This window comes from Telmatherina bonti, assembly GCF_933228915.1.
Source record: "Telmatherina bonti genome assembly, chromosome: 15".
Taxonomy (NCBI): domain Eukaryota; kingdom Metazoa; phylum Chordata; class Actinopteri; order Atheriniformes; family Telmatherinidae; genus Telmatherina; species Telmatherina bonti.
Window position 1 is genome coordinate 39,763,697 of NC_136613.1, and position 19,522 is coordinate 39,783,218.

A 19,522-nucleotide genomic window follows, 5' to 3' on the forward strand; every position below is an offset into this window, starting at 1 on the left:
AATGTCTTCTGCCATGTCGACTTTTCTTCTTTCAATTGTATTGTCAGACAATGGCACTTTGGATAGCTCGTTTGCCGCATCTGGACCTAACATGACACCTGTGGTTATTTTGCAAGCGGGGAGAATGAGTGTCTCCACTATTGTGTGAGGTTTCTTTTGCCGGAAAGACTCACTTGTTACATAAAATGCTGTGTAAAATCTGGATGAAAAGAAGTACATTATGCTTGTCACGTTACTTAAAACCAAACACTCTTGTTTCCCTTTTGGCTTGTTCCTCTGAAGGGTCGCCACAGAGAATCATTGCGCCGGGTGAATTGGCATGTTTCACACTGGATGCCCTTCCTGACACAACTCTCTGCATTTCTCCCGGCTTGGACCGGTCTGCAGAGAACAGTTGTGTCCACAGCAGTGTGGGGCCCAGTCTGCCATGATGAGGCCACCAGACAAGCAGCCCTACCACCTGAGGCACTGCCACCCAGATTTAAAATCAAACAAAAAAAAGTATCTAATCAGCAAAAGAAATGTTTTTATGATTGATAACATTTTTTGAGGACATTACTATTTATAACTATTTAATTACTATTTCAGTAAAATTATGTATATGGAATGTGTTATATATATATATGCAATTATGTAGAAGAGAAAATATCCAATTTAAAAAATACTTTTTTAGTCAAATAAATTATATTTGTTATCTGCTTCATTTTATAATATTAAACATTTGATTAACTTACATTGATGGGGAACATTCAACTTTTTAACTTGAACTGGTTTAATCCGAGCAACTCTCAACACTGTAAATATACATTTATCTCCCCAATAAATGGCAGAAATGCAGATAATAAGTGTTAACTTTATAGAAAGGCTTTAAGTTCCATGTTCTGAATTTCAGTATTTAAAAAGATCAGTTTTATAACTAAATGATTCTCTAATCTGTCTCAATAAGGAACCCCAGTTCCTGTTTGTAGAAGTAAAAGCTTTGTGATTCCAGACGCAGTCTGTGTGTGGAAGGAGAAGAGTTAATGAGTTGTAAACAAACCCAGATTTCTGTGGATTATGTCCCGTTCTGTGCATGGTGAGCCTGCATCAGCCTGATTGCTGTTGTGGGATGAAAGCACAGCTGGCGCCAGCCTGCTCAGCCATCATTGGCTGGAAAAGAAGAAAAAACAGAAAAGCTCTGCGTGTCTAAGAAGGGGACCAAACACTAAAACGCCCCAGAGCAGCCCATTCTCCTGACTCTGCTACCGATCCGCGGACTGATCAGGATTTTGGTCCAACATGAACCAAAGCGCGGGAGCGGCGCAGCACACGCGCAGATACTCTGTAGAGGGGAAGGTAAGTGATCGCTGTGCTGGTCAGACTTCTTCTTCATCTTCAAAGTCGCTTGAACATCGTCTTCCCAAAACTTTCACAAAGCTACAGCTGCTTGGATCACATGCTCGTGCACGTGCACAGGTGGGGATGTAATGTGTCTCTAACCTTCGGGAGGAGGACTGGTGTGTTGCTGTGGAGCTCTGAGATGGAAAAGTCTGAGACTCCATGCATCCAGATCCAAATAGTGAATGAGCAGAAAAAATTAAGATTCCTCTTCCTCCCGACGTCACACGACAAAAAGCAACGCGACAAAAAGCAACGTGACAAAGAACAACGGGACAAAAGGCAACACGACAAAGAACAACGCGACAAAACACAACACGACAAAACGCAACGCGACAAAATGCAATGGGACAAAATGCAACGGGACAAAGAGCAATGCAACAAAACGCAACGCGACAAAATGCAATGGGACAAAATGCAAAGGGACAAAGAGCAATGCAACAAAACGCAACGCGACAACGCAACGTGACAAAGAACAACGTGACAAAGAACAACGGGACAAAACGCAACACGACAAAGAGCAACGCGACAAAACACAACATGACAAAACGCAACGTGACAAAGAGCAACGCGACAAAACACAACATGACAAAACGCAACGTGACAAAGAACAACGCGACAAAACACAACGCGACACAATGCAACACGACAAAGAACAACGCGACAAAACACAACGGGACAAAACGCAACGTGATAAAAAGCAACGTGATAAAAAGCAACAAAAAAAGGAGATTTTTACATTTTACAGATCAGTTGTTGATCTCATGAGAGCTACACGTCCACAAAGCAGAATCCGGTAGCAGGAACACAACATGTTGACAATGCGGAAACAAACTGAGACGTCGCTTCCAAAGAAACATGATGCTTCTTCTGTGTGTGTGTGTGTTTGTGTGTGTGTGTGATCATACATGAAACATAGTTTCTTGTATTTCATTGGAATCTGGTCATTTTGACCTCCATGTGCTGACAGTTGGGACAGAAAGTGTCTGCTGGTCTGAGTTCTGATCTCAGTGCTTTTTGTCGTTGGATCAGAGACAACGAGGGGTGTGTGAGTGTGTTTGTCTGATGGACGGGGACCTGTCCTGTGCCGGGATCAGAGACAACGAGGGGTGTGTGAGTGTGTTTGTCTGATGGACGGGGACCTGTCCTGTGCTGGGATCAGAGACAACGAGGGGTGTGTGAGTGTGTTTGTCTGATGGACGGGGACCTGTCCTGTGCCGGGATCAGAGACAACGAGGGGTGTGTGAGTGTGTTTGTCTGATGGACGGGGACCTGTCCTGTGCCGGGATCAGAGACAACGAGGGGTGTGTGAGTGTGTTTGTCTGATGGACGGGGACCTGTCCTGTGCCGGGATCAGAGACAACGAGGGGTGTGTGAGTGTGTTTGTCTGATGGACGGGGACCTGTCCTGTGCCGGGATCAGAGACAACGAGGGGTGTGTGAGTGTGTTTGTCTGATGGACGGGGACCAGTCCTGTGCTGGGATCAGAGACAACGAGGGGTGTGTGAGTGTGTTTGTCTGATGGACGGGGACCTGTCCTGTGCTGGGATCAGAGACAACGAGGGGTGTGTGAGTGTGTTTGTCTGATGGACGGGGACCTGTCCTGTGCTGGGATCAGAGACAACGAGGGGTGTGTGAGTGTGTTTGTCTGATGTAATAAAATAAAACTTTACAGCTGATATTTTCATCAATTATAGCCAACTGACCAGCACAAATTGTTTTATTTGTGGGCGAGTGCCAGATTCTGCCAGCCAATCAGCTGCACCAAGGTATTTTGCCACAGTACCTTTTTACTTTTTCACTCTCTTTATTTTAGTCAGGCCACTTAAAAGCAAAAAAAAAGAAAAACAAAAATCAAAACAGTAGGAACTGTCTGCTGCTCCCGACGGCCAATCCAGGCCTGTGGAGGGGTAATGGGGGTCTCCAGAGACCACTGTATTGAGTTTATTGTTGGCCAGTAATCTGTACAAAACCATCTTATGACAACATATGTAAATAATATGCCACTTAAATAATTTTATGTGTAATTTATATCTATTGAAAGCTTTTGGTGTGTAAGACTGGAGGCCGTAGTTTAAACTACAAAAGCATGTCCTTATAACACGATACATGACGTGTATGTAATGACTGCATCTGTTTATGAGAACATGACATGTAAACCAACTGTCCCGTGTAATGCAAGGTGTTGTAGAAATGTAGTTAAACGTATCCACACCTAAATGCCCCTAAGTAAAGTACAGGTACATGGAAAACATGTGCAGCTGCAAAGTACTTGTACTTGCCAGTGAACATTGCCAACCAGTGAAGGTGGAGAGAAAACTACAATACAAGACCAACCCAAAGTTCCTGGAACAGAAGTTATAAACTGGGATTTTCCTCCATGTTTTTACTTATTAGATATTTTCAACTAGAAATGACTGATTCAAGCAGAGTATTCATGTGCCCATTGAAGAAGCACATAACTTGTAAAATGCTGTTTTTTTCCAGGGATAAGCAGGAACGCAGTACAACAGAATTCCCACTTGGCACATTAACACACAGCTGAGAGGAATCCACAGTGAGCTCCTACCTCAGGACAGATGGGCAAACAGTTGTTCCATCCCCTGTAGAGAATGTTTTGGGAGAATGAATGAACCCTTTAACACCCATGAAAGGGGTCTCAGATGTTTTCTCATCTGTGTAACATCCTGCAGCAAATTACTCTACATTGACATGCAACCCACAGATACACCTATAAGACATCAATAATCAACAAAAAGCTCCTTCCTAGAGGAAAAAAGGACTAAAAATCTGACAGCAGATAAATAGGGAACTGAAAGATTACCGAAGAGTAATCTTTGTTTGCATTCAGCACCCATGGCAAACAGGTGTCTAGGGGAGGGACCAGACCAAGCACGGCTCATAGACCCCTATGATGACGACCAACCTGGGCATGAATGTTCCCTTGCCCGGACGCGGGTTACCGGGACCCCCCTCTGGAGCCAGGCCTGGAGGCGGGGTACGAGAGCAAGCATCTGGTGGCCGGGCCTTCGCCCATGGGGCCCGGTCGGGCTCAGCCCGAAAGGGTTACATGGGCCCCACCTCCCGTGGGCTCACCATCTGCGGGAGGAGCCGTAGGGGTCGGGTGCAATGTGAGCTGGGCGGCAGCAAGGGGCGGGGACCCTGGTGGTCCGATCCCCGGCTGCAGAAGCTGGCTCTAGGGACGTGGAACGTCACCTCTCTGGTGGGGAAGGAGCCTGAGCTTGTGCGCGAGGTTGAGCGGTTCCGACTAGATATAGTTGGACTCACCTCCAACTATATCTAGTTGGGTGAGGCGGGAGACATTGAGTCCGAATGGGCTGTGTTCCGTGCCTCTATTGCTGAGGCGGCCAGCCGGAGCTGTGGCTGCAAGGTCGTTGGTGCCTGTCGTGGCGGTAATCCCAGGACTCGTTGGTGGACACCAGCAGTGAGGGATGCCGTCAAGCTGAAGAAGGAGTCCTATCGGGCCTTCTTGGCCTGTGGGACTCTGGAGGCAGCTGATGGGTATCGACAGGCTAAGCGGCATGCGGCTTCGACCGTTGCCGAGGCAAAAACTCGGGCATGGGAGGAGTTCGGCGAGGCCATGGAGAAAGACTTCCGGACGGCTTCGAGGAGATTCTGGTCCACCATCCGGCGGCTCAGGGGGGGGAAGCAGTGCTCCATCAATACTGTGTACAGTGGAGATGGGGTGCTGCTGACCTCAACTTGGGACGTTGTGGGTCGGTGGAAGGAATACTTCGAAGACCTCCTCAATCTTACCAACACGTCTTCTGATGAGGAAGCAGAGCTGGGGGACTCAGGGGTGGACTCTCCTATCTCTGGGGCTGAAGTCGCTGAGGTGGTCAAAAAGCTCCTTGGCGGCAAGGCCCCGGGGGTGGATGAGATCCGCCCGGAGTTCCTTAAGGCTCTGGATGCTGTGGGGCTGTCCTGGCTGACACGCCTCTGCAGCATCGCGTGGACATCGGGGGCAGTACCGCTGGATTGGCAGACTGGGGTGGTGGTCCCCCTTTTTAAGAAGGGGGGCCGGAGGGTGTGTTCCCATTACAGGGGAATCACACTCCTCAGCCTCCCTGGTAAGGTCTATTCAGGGGTCCTGGAGAGGAGGGTCCGCCGCATAGTCGAATCCCGGATTGAGGAGGAGCAGTGTGGTTTTCATCCTGGTCGCGGAACAGCGGACCAGCTCTATACCCTCTCTGGGGTCCTGGGGGGGGGGGGGCATGGGAGTTTGCCCAACCAGTCTACATGTGCTTTGTGGACCTGGAGAAGGCATTCGACCGTGTCCCCCGGGGGCTCCTGTGGGGGGTACTTCGGGAGTATGGGGTACCGGACCCCCTTGTGCGAGCTATCCGGTCCCTGTACGACAGGTGTCAGAGCTTGGTCCGCATTGCCGGTAGTAAGTCGGATCCGTTTCCGGTGAGGGTTGGACTCCGCCAAGGCTGCCCTTTATCACCGATTCTGTTCATAACTTATATGGACAGAATTTCTAGGCGCAGCCGAGGGGTTGAGGGGATCCGACTTGGTGGCCTCAGGATTGGGTCCCTGCTTTTTGCGGATGACGTGGTCCTGTTGGCTTCATCTGGTTGTGATCTCCAGCTCTCACTTGAGCGATTCGCGGCCGAGTGTGAAGCGACTGGGATGAGAATCAGCACCTCCAAATCTGAGACCATGGTCCTCAGCCGGAATAGGGTGGATTGCCCTCTCCGGGTCGGGAGTCAGGTCCTGCCTCAAGTGGAGGAGTTTAAATATCTCGGGGTCTTATTCATGAGTGAGGGAAGGATGGAGCGTGAAATCGACAGACGGATCGGTGCGGCGTCTGCAGTAATGCGGACTCTGAGCCGGTCTGTCGTGGTGAAGAAGGAGCTGAGCCAGAAGGCGAAGCTCTCGATTTACCAGTCGATCTACGTTCCTACCCTCACCTATGGTCATGAGCTGTGGGTCGTGACCGAAAGAACGAGATCTCGTATACAGGCGGCTGAAATGAGTTTCCTCCGCAGGGTGGCCGGGCTCTCCCTTAGAGATAGGGTGAGGAGCTCGGTCATCCGGGAGGGGCTCAGAGTAGAGCCGCTGCTCCTCCGCATTGAGAGGAACCAGTTGAGGTGGCTCGGGCATCTGGTCAGGATGCCTCCTGGACGCCTCCCTGGTGAGGTGTTCCAGGCACGTCCCTCTGGGAGGAGACCCCGGGGAAGACCCAGGACACGCTGGAGGGATTACATCTCTCGGCTGGCCTGGGAACGCCTCGGGATCCCCCCCGCAGAGTTGGCAAATGTGGCTGGGGAGAGGGAAGTCTGGGCTTCCCTGCTTAGGCTGCTGCCCCCGCGACCCGACCCCGGATAAGCGGCAGAAGATGGATGGATGGATGGATGCATTCAGCAACTGGTCAGAGGTCATTTAAAACAGATACTTTACTAAAACTGATTCTGGGAAGTTGATGAAAGCCTGGCTGTCCATGAAAGAAGTGAGATAAGGTCTTCTTTCAGTTGTTCCACAGAAAGAAAGCAGTTGTCTCCTGTGTGTCTTTGGATAATATTAGTGTGCTTAAAGCTGAAGTATTAACTGAACGCGAAGCCGTTGCGTAGTTTCAACCTGCTAACAGGTTATGGGCCCAGAATAAGTTAAAGACTGTGCGTTTCCACTGAAGTGATGACATTGAAAGCACAGTGAGTAGACGATCAACTGATACAAGCTGTTGGTCTCGGCTTCTGTTTGATGGAGATGAATAGAATTATGAACTTTGGGAGACTAAATTCTTGGGCCATCTTCGGTTACAAGAGTTAAAAGATACTATTTTAAACCAACCTGCTGCTCCCAAAGACGTGCATACAGCAAAGAATGCCGAGGCATATGCAGAACTTATCCAGTTTTTGGATGACAAAATCCTTTCACTGGTAATGCATGAGGCAGCTCATGATGGGCGGAAAGCACTACGGATTTTGAGAGATTATTATCAAGGTAAAGGAAAGCCTCGTATAATCAGCCTGAACTGACGTCACTTAAAAAGTCAGATGATGAAAGTGTGACTGAATACGTGATTCGTGCTGAGACTGCTATCACAGCATTAAGAAATGCTGATGAAGCCTTAAGTGATGGCCTACTGATAGCCATGGTTTTAAAGGGGCTTCCAGAATCCTTCCAACCATTTGCAATCCATGTCACACAACTTGAAGAGACCATATCTTTGGCCGAGTTCAAAACAAAGTTAAGGAGCTATGAGGACACTGAAAAGATGCGTGCTGCTGCAGCTTGTGACAATGTGATGAAGACCCGGTTGCATCAGAGAGGGAGACCTGCCAACACAGGTGACCGGGGGCCAGAGAAGGCAACATGCTTCAGATGCGGCCTGAAGGGACATCTGGCCAGAACCTTTCAGCACAAGCTATGGTGCAGCTACTGCAGGAGCAGCTCATACCGGGACAACACCTGCAGACGGAAACAGCACAGAGGACGAGACGAAGTACGCAAAGCCTCTGGTGAAACAGATGCCCAGAACGATGGGGAGGAATATGCATTCGGAGTGAGCGAGGGGGCAGGTATCGACCTGAAGGGCCTGATAGTTGACTGCGGAGCAACCTCGCATATCGTCACAGATCTCGGGAAATTTAAACGTTTTGATGAGGACTTCAAAGCTGGAGCACTGTGTGGAGCTGGCTGATGGCACAAAGTGCAAAGGCGTGGCAGTGGGTCGTGGTGACGCAGAGGTCTGTCTGATTGACAGCGGAGGCAGACATGTGAAGGTCGTTCTGAAACAGGCCTTGTACGTCCCATCCTACCCACAGGACATCTTCTCAGTGAAAGCAGCAACTTCCAGTGGGGCCACTGTGACGTTCAAGAAAGGGAAGGAAGTTTTGATCCATAGAGACGGTACGAAATTCCACATTTCTGAACATGACAGACTGTATTATTTGCATACAGGTAATACTGATCAATGTGATGACCAATGTAAAGGGTGTTCTGATATGCAGACATAGCATGAGATTCTGGGGCACTGCAATAATAATGATATTCTAAGATTACAGAGTGTTGTTGACAGCATGAAAGTTAAGGGCTCAACAAGCAGGCTTCCATACTGTGGAGTTTGCATTCAAGACAAATTTCATCAAAACAGAAACAGGAAACCTGATGTAAGAGCTACAACACCTCTAGAGCTTGTACATATAGATTTGGTTGGACCAATCCACCCAGAGTCCAGAAATATGTGCTTTCATTCACCGATGATTTTTCTAGTGCAGTGTTTGTGTATTTCCTCAAGAGTAAGAGTGACACTGTTCTAGCTACACGAAGACTATCAAAATCTGGTCTGCTGAAGCTGAAGATGCTCTTAGAGGAGGCTTTGAGGCTACAGACTGGAACGTCCTCTGTGAACCTCATGGAGACGACATCAACGCCATGACTGAGTGTGTGACAGATTACATAAACTTCTGTGTGGACAGCATCGTCCCAACAAGAACAGTGAGGTGCTTACCCAATAACAAACCCTGGATCACCAGTGACCTGAAAAAGCTGCTGAACATCAAAAAGAAAGCCTTCAGGGATGGAGACAGGGAGTTATTGAGGGCAACACAAAAACAACTTAAAACACAAACTAAGAAGTGCAAGGAGGACTACAGGAAAGTAGTCTCGAAAGCATTTGCTTGACTTGCCGACGGCACCATAATCCTAGTGCCAGTTAAACTGCAGAAAACATTTTTTTTTTTAATGACTTGGCAACCCACAATGGCGGATGCTATTGGCTCATAAGTGTAAACAGAACAGCATTGTCGAACACATCAAAATTTTACATTTTGTAAATATTTTTAGGCTATATATAATTTATATATAATGGGGCTGCACGGTGGCACAGTGGTTAGCACTGTGGCCTCACAGCAAGAAGGTTCAATACTTGGCTGGGGAGGGGTTTGGTCAGTGGCCTTTCTGTGTGGAGTTTGCATGTTCTCCCCGTGTATGAGCCTTTTTGGGTTCTCTCCAGGTACTCCGGCTTCCTCCCACCGTCCAAAGACATGCATTAATTGGTTACTCTAAAAAATTGTGTGAGCATGAGTGGTTGTTCGTCTCTCTGTGTGACCCTGCAATGGACCAGCGAGCTGTCCAGGGTGTACCCTGCCTGTCGCCCAAAGCCAGCTGGGATAGGCTCCAGCTTCCCTGCAACCCTGAATTGGATTAAGCGGTTCAGAAAATGAATGAATGAATATAATTTTCAAGAAATTGCTGTACACCCCTCTCAAAGCCTCATGGAAGTATTGCATTTTTATTTATTTTTCTTTTGCTGAGAGACATGTTCCTCTGGGTGAAGTGGTTCCTCATCCTGATAGTAGTCTATACATTCTGTCATCATGAACAATAAGAAATATATTTAGACCCCTCAGTTTACTGTAAATCTGTAACAACTCTGACCAATCCAAACGTTCAGACCCAAATGGAGTTGTTCAGTTCTTATATTTCGTAGCTTCTTCTCCCGGCTCCCCTCCTCCCCCTCCAGCAGCACATACCTGATAGCCACACCCTGCATATAAACAGCATGTTAGGATGAAAATACAAAGTAGTGAAGAAGAAACTCGGAAGGCAAACATGGCTGAGAAAATGCAGGAAGGATTTCCCGACCCAGCTCGGTTCATTTGCCTCCTCCTGCTAAACAGCCGAGAAAGAGAAAATCGTTGGTGGAAAAAGCTGTGAATAAAAAAGCCTCGGATCACGCAAGGAGGAGAACCAGAGAGGGGAGGAGCCAAGACAGGGGGAGGAGCCAAGGTAGGGGGAGGGGCCAAGACAGGGTCCTACTAGCTCCTAAACACTACCTACCCAAGCTTCAAGTCTGCAACACAAACATGCCCAATTTAATCTTTCATAGATATTAAACATATTGTTTCATATATACAGTTGAAACACAAATGAGTTGAACAAAGAATGAGTAAAATAGAGCCATCGACATAAAACAATAAAATAACCATGTTAATTAAAATATGGAACCCTTCTCGACAGACAGGAAAATGTAGACACTTGTTTTCTTTGTGAGGAACTTGAAAAACAGTGATACAAAGCAGCCAGCTGAGTAGGAGCTTTTGCTTCTAAACTATTTCATTTACCATGGTCATTTTATTTTGAAAGCCATTGCATTGACACCTTAATGGGTGCGGGGTCACTCCACATAGGGTCTTGAGACGCTGTGGCTGGTATTATCACATACCTCCTCCATAGTAGCTCCACCACATGAGATGGTACGTGTGAGCCTTTTTGAATTTTTGAGTGCCCCACTCCGTTCACACCTCATAGTGATAGGAACCATTTCTCATGCAGACTTCTATGGAGGCATCTGATACCATTGGAAATACAGAACTGTCTTGACAGTAGCTCTGGGTATTTACCTAAAGTTTAATAGAAGGTTACAATTGTTCCACTTATCATTGGAGGGGTACAGTTCAGTCAGATATCCCTCAGTAAGTCATTCTTGCTCATATCAGGAATGACACTACATCTGGTACCGATGTCAGATGCTCGTGTCACAGCTGTTTGTATTTCTTTGTTTTTTCTGTAAAAGAGAAGAAAAGTAAGGAGATCTGGGCATTTTCCTACTTCTACTCAACCCACCATTACACCTGTCCTCTACTCATTGGCTTAAACCATATGAACGGGTGTGGGAAGGCATAGTTAACTTCCAGTTGGTGGTTGGATTTCCAGGTTCTAAGACAGGACTTTCCAAGGGGCAGGACTTTCAGTTGGAGGCAGTACTTCTGGTGATAATGTGTCAAGGTTGAGGGTACCTGTGAAAATTAATTTGATGTAAAGTACCCTGAATAGGTTTTATCTCCCCCTCCAACCTGAACAACACCCCAACATACAGGAACCCCTCCACTTGTGTCAGGGGCTCATTCCTGACCCAGAGAGGACACTCCAATCTTTTTATAGCTAAGGAACATGGTCTCAGATTTGGAGGTGCTGATTCTCTGGTGTAAAGTGGTCGGAGAGGGGGACTGATGGCGCCAACAGAACCACATCAAAAATTCAATCCTGAGTTCACCAAACAAGATTCTTCACCTGATCCCAGAAATTCTATACATAGAAACACTGCAAAAACTGAAATTTAAGTAAGATTAAAAATTTTGAATTAAGTACACATGTGCTTATTTTTTAAAGGTAAGATAATTCTTAGTTTCTATGCTAGAGAACTCCTCTTGTGTAATTGTGCCTTACGGGGAAGAAGGAATCTATCCCAGCAGTTACCATCTTAGAGACAGGTACACATAGACCAGTCCATCAAAGGACCAACACAGAGTGAAACAATCACCCACACTCAAACCTAGAGAATTTAGAGACCAGTTAACTCAACTGCTCTCCCAGTCACTGTGTTCTTGGGCAGGACACCTCACTCTCCTCTACTTGCTTCCAGTGTCATCATCGGGAATGTTTTGGTGGTAGCTGAAGAGACTGCTAGTCTGCACTGGTTTTCTTACAGTGTGTTCCAGGGCAGCTGTAGCTACACATGAACGAGGAGTGAATGAATAATAAATCCAATGTAAAGCACTTTGGGTGCCTTTAGAAGCTCTATATCAAACGAATCTATTATTATTATTATTATTATTATTATTATTATTATTATTATTATTATTATTATTATTATTATTATTAATAATAAAGATCCACTGTGTTCACCTCTGTTTGCAAAACAGGGATCTGGCTTCACCAGACATGAGACAACCTTTGTAACTACAAGGCTACAACTCCACTTTATCATGAATTAATTTTTTAATGAAATGAAATCCTAAAATATGAACTATTTGTTTTCTTTGACAGGAAATTGGACCCACTGGACCAGACAGAAACTGGAAGGGCATTGGCATTTCTCTGCTGGTTATTTTGGTTGTGCTGTCATTAATTGGACTTTCTATTGTTCTGCTGTCTAAGGGTGAGACTTCCTTTTTTTCGTTTTTAACATCCTATAACAAAATAACATTGTTTTGGAGGTTTGAAGAAATTGTATAATTTTATAAGATTATTCCAATTTAAATTGTGAGTGATTTGAAAAGTAATGTTCAATTGCTTATAGTTCATTGCTGTGTCCCAATTCAGAGTGTGCAGACTACGTATGCGTACGAAGTTTCTACATTGTTGGCAGACTTTGTAACACACTTAACATTAGTGAAATAAGACAGCCTACCTAGTCTTCATAAATTACTCATAGCACTCCAGTCCTCTGTTGCCTAGCAACTAGATATGCCAAGTTCATCTAATTAGTAATCCCATTCTTTCACAAAAAAACATAAGTATTTTTTTAAATGACAGAAAATCGCGCCAATACTTTTAATTTGATTTATTTTTATTTACATGTGGGGGAAGTGGCCCAGACAAGCTCTCCTCGGGCTTAGAGTGCAGTGAAGCTCTGTCCTTTGGCTGACAGCGCATCCTTTCAAGCTAAGAGCAAATTTCAGTGAAAAATATTCCTAGTTGAACACATTTAATTAATTTCATTTGTGGTTATTGGACACAGTGCCGCTGCCCCAGCTTTTCTGCTGGAACATTTATGTGTGTGTATGTACATTTAAAAAAAAGCAAACATTTTATAACAACTACACACTCTGAAGCATTAGTTAATTATTAATAAATACTGAATTCATAATTTTTCAGAACAGTTGTAGATGTTTTACTCATCATTGATGAGCACATTAGGAGTTCAGAATTCCTGAATTAACAATTTATTAAGAAAGTTTCTCACATTAATACTCATTGGTAGATACTTTATAAACACATTTAATAATGTTTTACTCTTTATTAATAAGCATATCTACAATAAAATTTATTGATTGTATTTTCATACCATAAAATATAGATTCAGCATTTCAAAATCCAGTATTACATCATTTACCAACCAGTTATGACTTATTTTTACGTATGCTTGTACTTATAGGGATAAGGTGTGTGCTAGTGGTTAGTAGATATCTTAATATTCTTTACAAATTCACAAATTTCTTTTCAAACCAATGTCTTACACATAGTTATTAATATAGGAATTCATTATTGTAAGTAGTTACAGAGCATTTATTACCTATTTATTAAGTATATGGTGTCAGGTCACCTAAAGTGAGTACTATCTGTATACCCAAATAATACCCAAAGAATCACAGAAATATCCGTTATTGGAGTAAAGTAAAGCTCAAACAAATTGCATTAAAATGTATTTCTACTTCTCAGGATGAAGAAGGTGACTCAGTAAATACGTGTCAACACCAACTACAGACAAAGTTCAAAAGTACAAAATTCAAAGTCTGAAAAATGATAAAACAGATATTAAGAACTGAACATAGTGCAATGCTTCCTCTGGTGGGATGGATGGTCCATTTCCTCTGCTGTCTTCCATTTGAGACTGAAAGAACCCTGCAAACTTTGGAATGCTCCAGTCAATGTTTCTCCCAGGTCTGTTTTTCACAGATCTGCTGATTTTCTCATGAAAGCACCATTCTAACTTTTTGGAAGACATATTGCACCGTCTCCCAATTAAAGTGGTGAAGCCTGACCATAGCTGTATATGAAAGATGGGCAGAGCCTCCGGTGGTTAAAAGTGAAGCCTATGCTGAAGTGCATAAAACTGCAGTTCCCCCTACATCCACTAGGGGCTGCAAAACAGAGCAAATTCCCATCGACTCCCATGTTAAAAAGACCAACTTCACAGCAGAAATAAACATGTTCACAGCAGAAATAAACATGTTTACAGCAGGAATAAACATGTTTACAGCAGAAATAAACACGTTTACAGCAGGAATAAACATGTTTACAGCAGAAATAAACATGTTTACAGATGGAATAAACATGTTTACAGCAGGAATAAACATGTTTACAGCAGAAATAAACATGTTTACAGATGTAATAAACATGTTTACAGCAGGAATAAACATGTTTACAGCAGAAATAAACATGTTTACAGCAGGAATAACATGTTTACAGCAGAAATAAACATGTTTACAGCAGGAATAAACATGTTTACAGCAGAAATAACATGTTTACAGCAGAAATAAACATGTTTACAGCAGGAATAAACATGTTTACAGCAGAAATAAACACGTTTACAGCAGGAATAAACATGTTTACAGCAGAAATAAACATGTTTACAGCAGGAATAAACATGTTTACAGCAGAAATAAACACGTTTACAGCAGGAATAAACATGTTTACAGCAGAAATAAACATGTTTACAGCAGGAATAAACATGTTTACAGCAGAAATAAACATGTTTACAGATGGAATAAACATGTTTACAGCAGGAATAAACATGTTTACAGCAGAAATAAACATGTTTACAGATGTAATAAACATGTTTACAGCAGGAATAAACATGTTTACAGCAGAAATAAACATGTTTACAGCAGGAATGACATGTTTACAGCAGAAATAAACATGTTTACAGCAGGAATAAACATGTTTACAGCAGGAATAAACATGTTTACAGCAGAAATAAACACGTTTACAGCAGGAATAAACATGTTTACAGCAGAAATAAACATGTTTACAGCAGGAATAAACATGTTTACAGCAGGAATAAACATGTTTACAGCAGGAACAAACATGTTTACAGCAGGAATAAACATGTTTACAGCAGGAATAAACATGTTTACAGATGGAATAAACATGTTTACAGCAGGAATAAACATGTTTACAGCAGAAATAAACATGTTTACAGATGTAATAAACATGTTTACAGCAGGAATAAACATGTTTACAGCAGAAATAAACATGTTTACAGCAGGAATAACATGTTTACAGCAGAAATAAACATGTTTACAGCAGGAATAAACATGTTTACAGCAGGAATATACATGTTTACAGCAGAAATAAACATGTTTACAGCAGAAATAAACATGTTTACAGCAGGAATAAACACGTTTACAGCAGAAATAAACATGTTTACAGCAGAAACGGCTTAATTTTTCCCTCATGTTTGTGAATTAGCTCAGTCGACTTCTAGTGGTCCAATGCACTGCTGAGTCTGCAGTTTGTTCCAACTCGAGGAATGTTCATTGATTTGTGTTTTCTGCTTATAGATAATGGAGGTAAACCTTCTGGATCGCAGCTGACTCTGGATGATCTCTTTAAAAGAAATTTCCAAATACACGATCCCGATGCAAAGTGGATTAGCGGTAAGAAAGACAACAGACCAGAAGTCCGATCAGATGGAACATCAAACATTTCAAACATGCAAGAGAAAAAATACTTCTATCCACCGCATGATGACTGTATAAAGTTAGTTAGAACAGTCAGCTAGACTTCCAATCAAACTTTATTTCTATATTGCACTTTTCACACAGATGCACCGCAAAGTGGTTTACAGCATAAAAACAGTTTCACACTTCCGCATGTGGAGGCAAGCAGTCTGTCAGTCAGGAGTCTGGTTCTGAAGTAAAAATAATTACAAAGTCTATTAAAAAGGTAAAAATGAACAAGGTATTACAAATTGCAATGTGGAGAAACCATTCAGAGGTCTGATTGAGCAGAATGCTGGTTAAGCCTTTCTTTTACAGTCCCTTGATCACCAGCTATTTACTAAGTACGTAACTACTGAATTCACTGACTTACCTGATAATTGCAACTACATTTAATGGGTAAATATGAAGAAACTACTGATTTTATAGTTTAACTAATCAGAATTTACCACTGAACTTCTAGCTACTAAGCAACAAACTACTTGGTAACTACAGGAACATGTAAGTGAATATGTACAGCTGAAGTACAGTGAAAACCCTTTCTTATTTCCAGGTTTAGTTATATTTGTCATCAGAAATACATGGAAGAAAACATGATAGAACATGTATTTTTGGGAAACTAAAGATGAATTTTTTTAAATGTCAATTTGTGTTACTGTTAAATCAAACGTAAGTTGCTCATGCATAATGTTCAAGTTGGTATCAAAGAGTTTTTCAGTGGGTATTATATGTATTTTACTGGGTAATTACTGAGGAATATCTGATGATGTACTTAGAAAGTCCTGTAAAATAAAGCCAGCTTAGTTCCCATGGTTTTGCAGGTACTACCTGACTGATTTTACATTACACCTTATTTGTGAGCAACACAAACCGGTTATGTTTCTTTGAAACTCAATCATTATTTATTGAGCACACATAGACACAAACATAAATATTGATGAAGAAAAAAAAATATAATGCCCTGTATGGTGTCACGTACTGCTGTTACCTGTTGATCTGTCACAGTGTTTCTCAATTCTGGTCCTCAGGACCCCCAACCCTGCACGTTTTATTGGCAACCCTACCTCAACACACCTGGATGAAATAAAGACTCGTTAACAGGCTGCAAAGAACTTGATGAAGAAGTTCAATAATCTGAATTAGGTGCTTTGGAGGAGGATCATGTCTAAAACATGGAGTACAGGGAGGTAATGACCACATAGCTTTACCTTGGAAAGTCCACAGATCCATTGTCCTCATTTTTACACCTTATAACATGCTCTTATATCTTAAAACAAGCGCCCAAGAATTCCAGCCCTATGTTCTCTTCCAAGCCAGTGGTTCCACTCTATGAACCCGAAGTTTATCCTCAAAGCTTTCTGTCAAATTTCTTCTGTATCCGTAGACTTGTTCTTTAGAATTTCACCATGCTCGTTCAATGTCAACAGGATGAACAAAATGTCGGTGGTGAGTCACTCGATAGCTAATGGAACCATTATCTGACAGTCTGTTATAAGAACCCCGGGGATCACTGATCTGCCAGATCTTACATATTTCCTTATTACTGGTACCAATTGCCTTCTGGATTTATTTTTCACAAGTTTTAAGACCGGTCGGTAAGAGCTCTTCACCTCTAAAAGTCAGAAAACCCAGGACCGTCTTCTCCAGGTGAGTCCACATGATCCTTGCCCATACTGAAAAATATGCTAAATAGACTTTTAAACATCTTCTAAGGTGTTTTTTACAGAGTTTTTCTGAGGTGCCCAGATGCTTTGTGGCATACAAAGATTTCAAACAAAACTGGAATAACAAACTAATTGATTTAGACTGAACTTAGATTAATGAATGAAAAACCTGAATCTCACAGTGGGGAAATGGACTGGACTGTTGTACTGGATCCATATCCAGTACAACTTGTCCAAGATTAGACAAAAAAAAATGCTGTACAGAAACAGTATCGGGCATATATATATATATATATATATATATATATATATATATATATATATATATATATATGTATATATATATATATATATATATGTATATATATATATATATATATATATATATATATATATATATATATATATATATATATATATATATATATATATATATATGTATATATATATATATATATATATATATATATATATATATATATATATATGTATATGCCTGATATTTCTAGATTATTTCTAGATTAAAGGTAAGATAATATTGCTAAATTGCATGGACCAGGCCTAATCCTGTGAAAACATAAAAAAACATGACTTGATAAGGTGAGGTTGAACTTGATAAGGTACAAAAATAGACCAGAACTGAAGGGTACAGAAATGTCTCTCAAAAGAGTACACCCCCAGCGACAATATATATATATATATATATATATATATATATATATATATATATATATATATATATATATATATATATATATATATATATAAATATATATATATATATATATATATCTTGTCGCTTCACCCGTAGGTTTATATATATAAACCTACGGGTGAAGTCACGGAGGCTCCGCCCATCTTTGATATATAGTATATGTGAGAGACATATAAGAGGGTGGGGTGGACTCTCCCAGCATGGCCAATCAATTCGCAGCCAGTCAGGAGCATCTCCAACTCGCCATCCGTAAGTGGGGGGAGGGGCAAGGTCCAGAGAAGATGGTGAAAGAGCTTCAGGCAGCATTTCATTCCAGGAGACGTGATAACCAGCCTGCTCTGCCAACGAAGGGAGCCAGATTTAGATAACAGCTTTGTTTTGGGTCAAGCCAGGCTCCTTTTAACTCAACCTTAAGTCCTTAGTGGTCTCAATCGGACTCTGAAACAGCCAAATCGGGCCTCAGTTTCCACCAAGCCAAGCTACAACTTCTTCATGATGTTTCCCACTACATGGATGTGTTCCAGAACCACAACCAGCCTGCCAGTTCGGGCCAGACTGGCATCCAGTTTACCATCCAGCTCTATCTTTTAGCAGAAGAGTGCACCTCTGACTAAACTTACGATACAAAGACCTAAATGTAATTACCTCTCTGAGTTCTGGGTCGGTCTTATTTGACAACATTCAGTGGTAAGCATTATTACAAGCTTACATAGAGTTCTAACAAGTCAGCTGTTAATAAAAAAAAAAGGTACTCCCTGACCAGAGTAAGAAATGTAAGAATTACAGAGAGAAACTTTTTTACCTTTCTTCTGTGCCTGAGTTTGCCTCCATCTATGGCCACAAAAGCTGCTCTTCCTCCAATTCTGGTTTGCCTTTGTCTTCCCAGTTGCCTCGTGGCCACAGCACAGATTGTCTGCAGAAACTTTAGTCAGTTATTTAAGCTAACATTGTTGCATATAAAGTTTAGCTAATTAGGCAACATAAAGCTGTGATTACATGGATCTCTACTAACATGAGGAAAATACTTTATATAATAAAGTGCCATAAGTACAATACTCAGGTATTGTGTAATTAATTAACCTTTAAGATGATTTCGGTGTATAGAGTGTGTAATATAGAACTTTACAAATAATTACACCTGTGTCTCTTCACTTGCATGTGATAAAAGGGGGGGTGGGATGACACAATCATATCATCTACACCATGGTCACTGATAGATGGACAAGTTAACTTACTGTCTTATCATTCTGTTACAGGTGTTGCTATAGCAACGCGTTAATCAGCTGGTTCAGATCAGCTGATTTTTGACAGGTGAATGAGAGAAACGTTACTTAACAACAGTTGTTTGGCATAAAAACTATAGAGGCCAACATGAAATAGTTCCTGTGGCCTACTTTAGCATATTTAGTGAGTTTTCTAAGAAAAAGAAAAGGAACAGAAATAAACGTTTGTGATAAAATGTTTACAGTGTGGGAGCATGGTGATGATGGCACCTAGACTCCACGTTGTCCCGTGAAATGCCGCTCCTCCTTGTTTAATCCTGTGTTTGAATGCTGTTAGATGTCAGACAGT

The 19,522-nt window shown here is 42.3% G+C and overlaps 1 protein-coding gene across 1 annotated transcript in view; it reads left to right on the top strand.

The window, feature by feature from the left end:
* Positions 1-1,278: 1,278 nt before the first annotated feature.
* Positions 1,279-19,522, top strand: part of LOC306766933 (inactive dipeptidyl peptidase 10-like) — a gene marked incomplete at both ends in the record, with an annotated part of 238,030 nt that continues 219,786 nt past the window's right edge. Inside the window, 3 exons of the mRNA XM_079254791.1 lie at positions 1,279-1,335; positions 12,174-12,285; positions 15,413-15,508. Of these exons, the coding sequence (XP_079110917.1) occupies positions 1,279-1,335; positions 12,174-12,285; positions 15,413-15,508 (265 nt within the window). The remainder of the gene's footprint in view (positions 1,336-12,173; positions 12,286-15,412; positions 15,509-19,522) is intronic.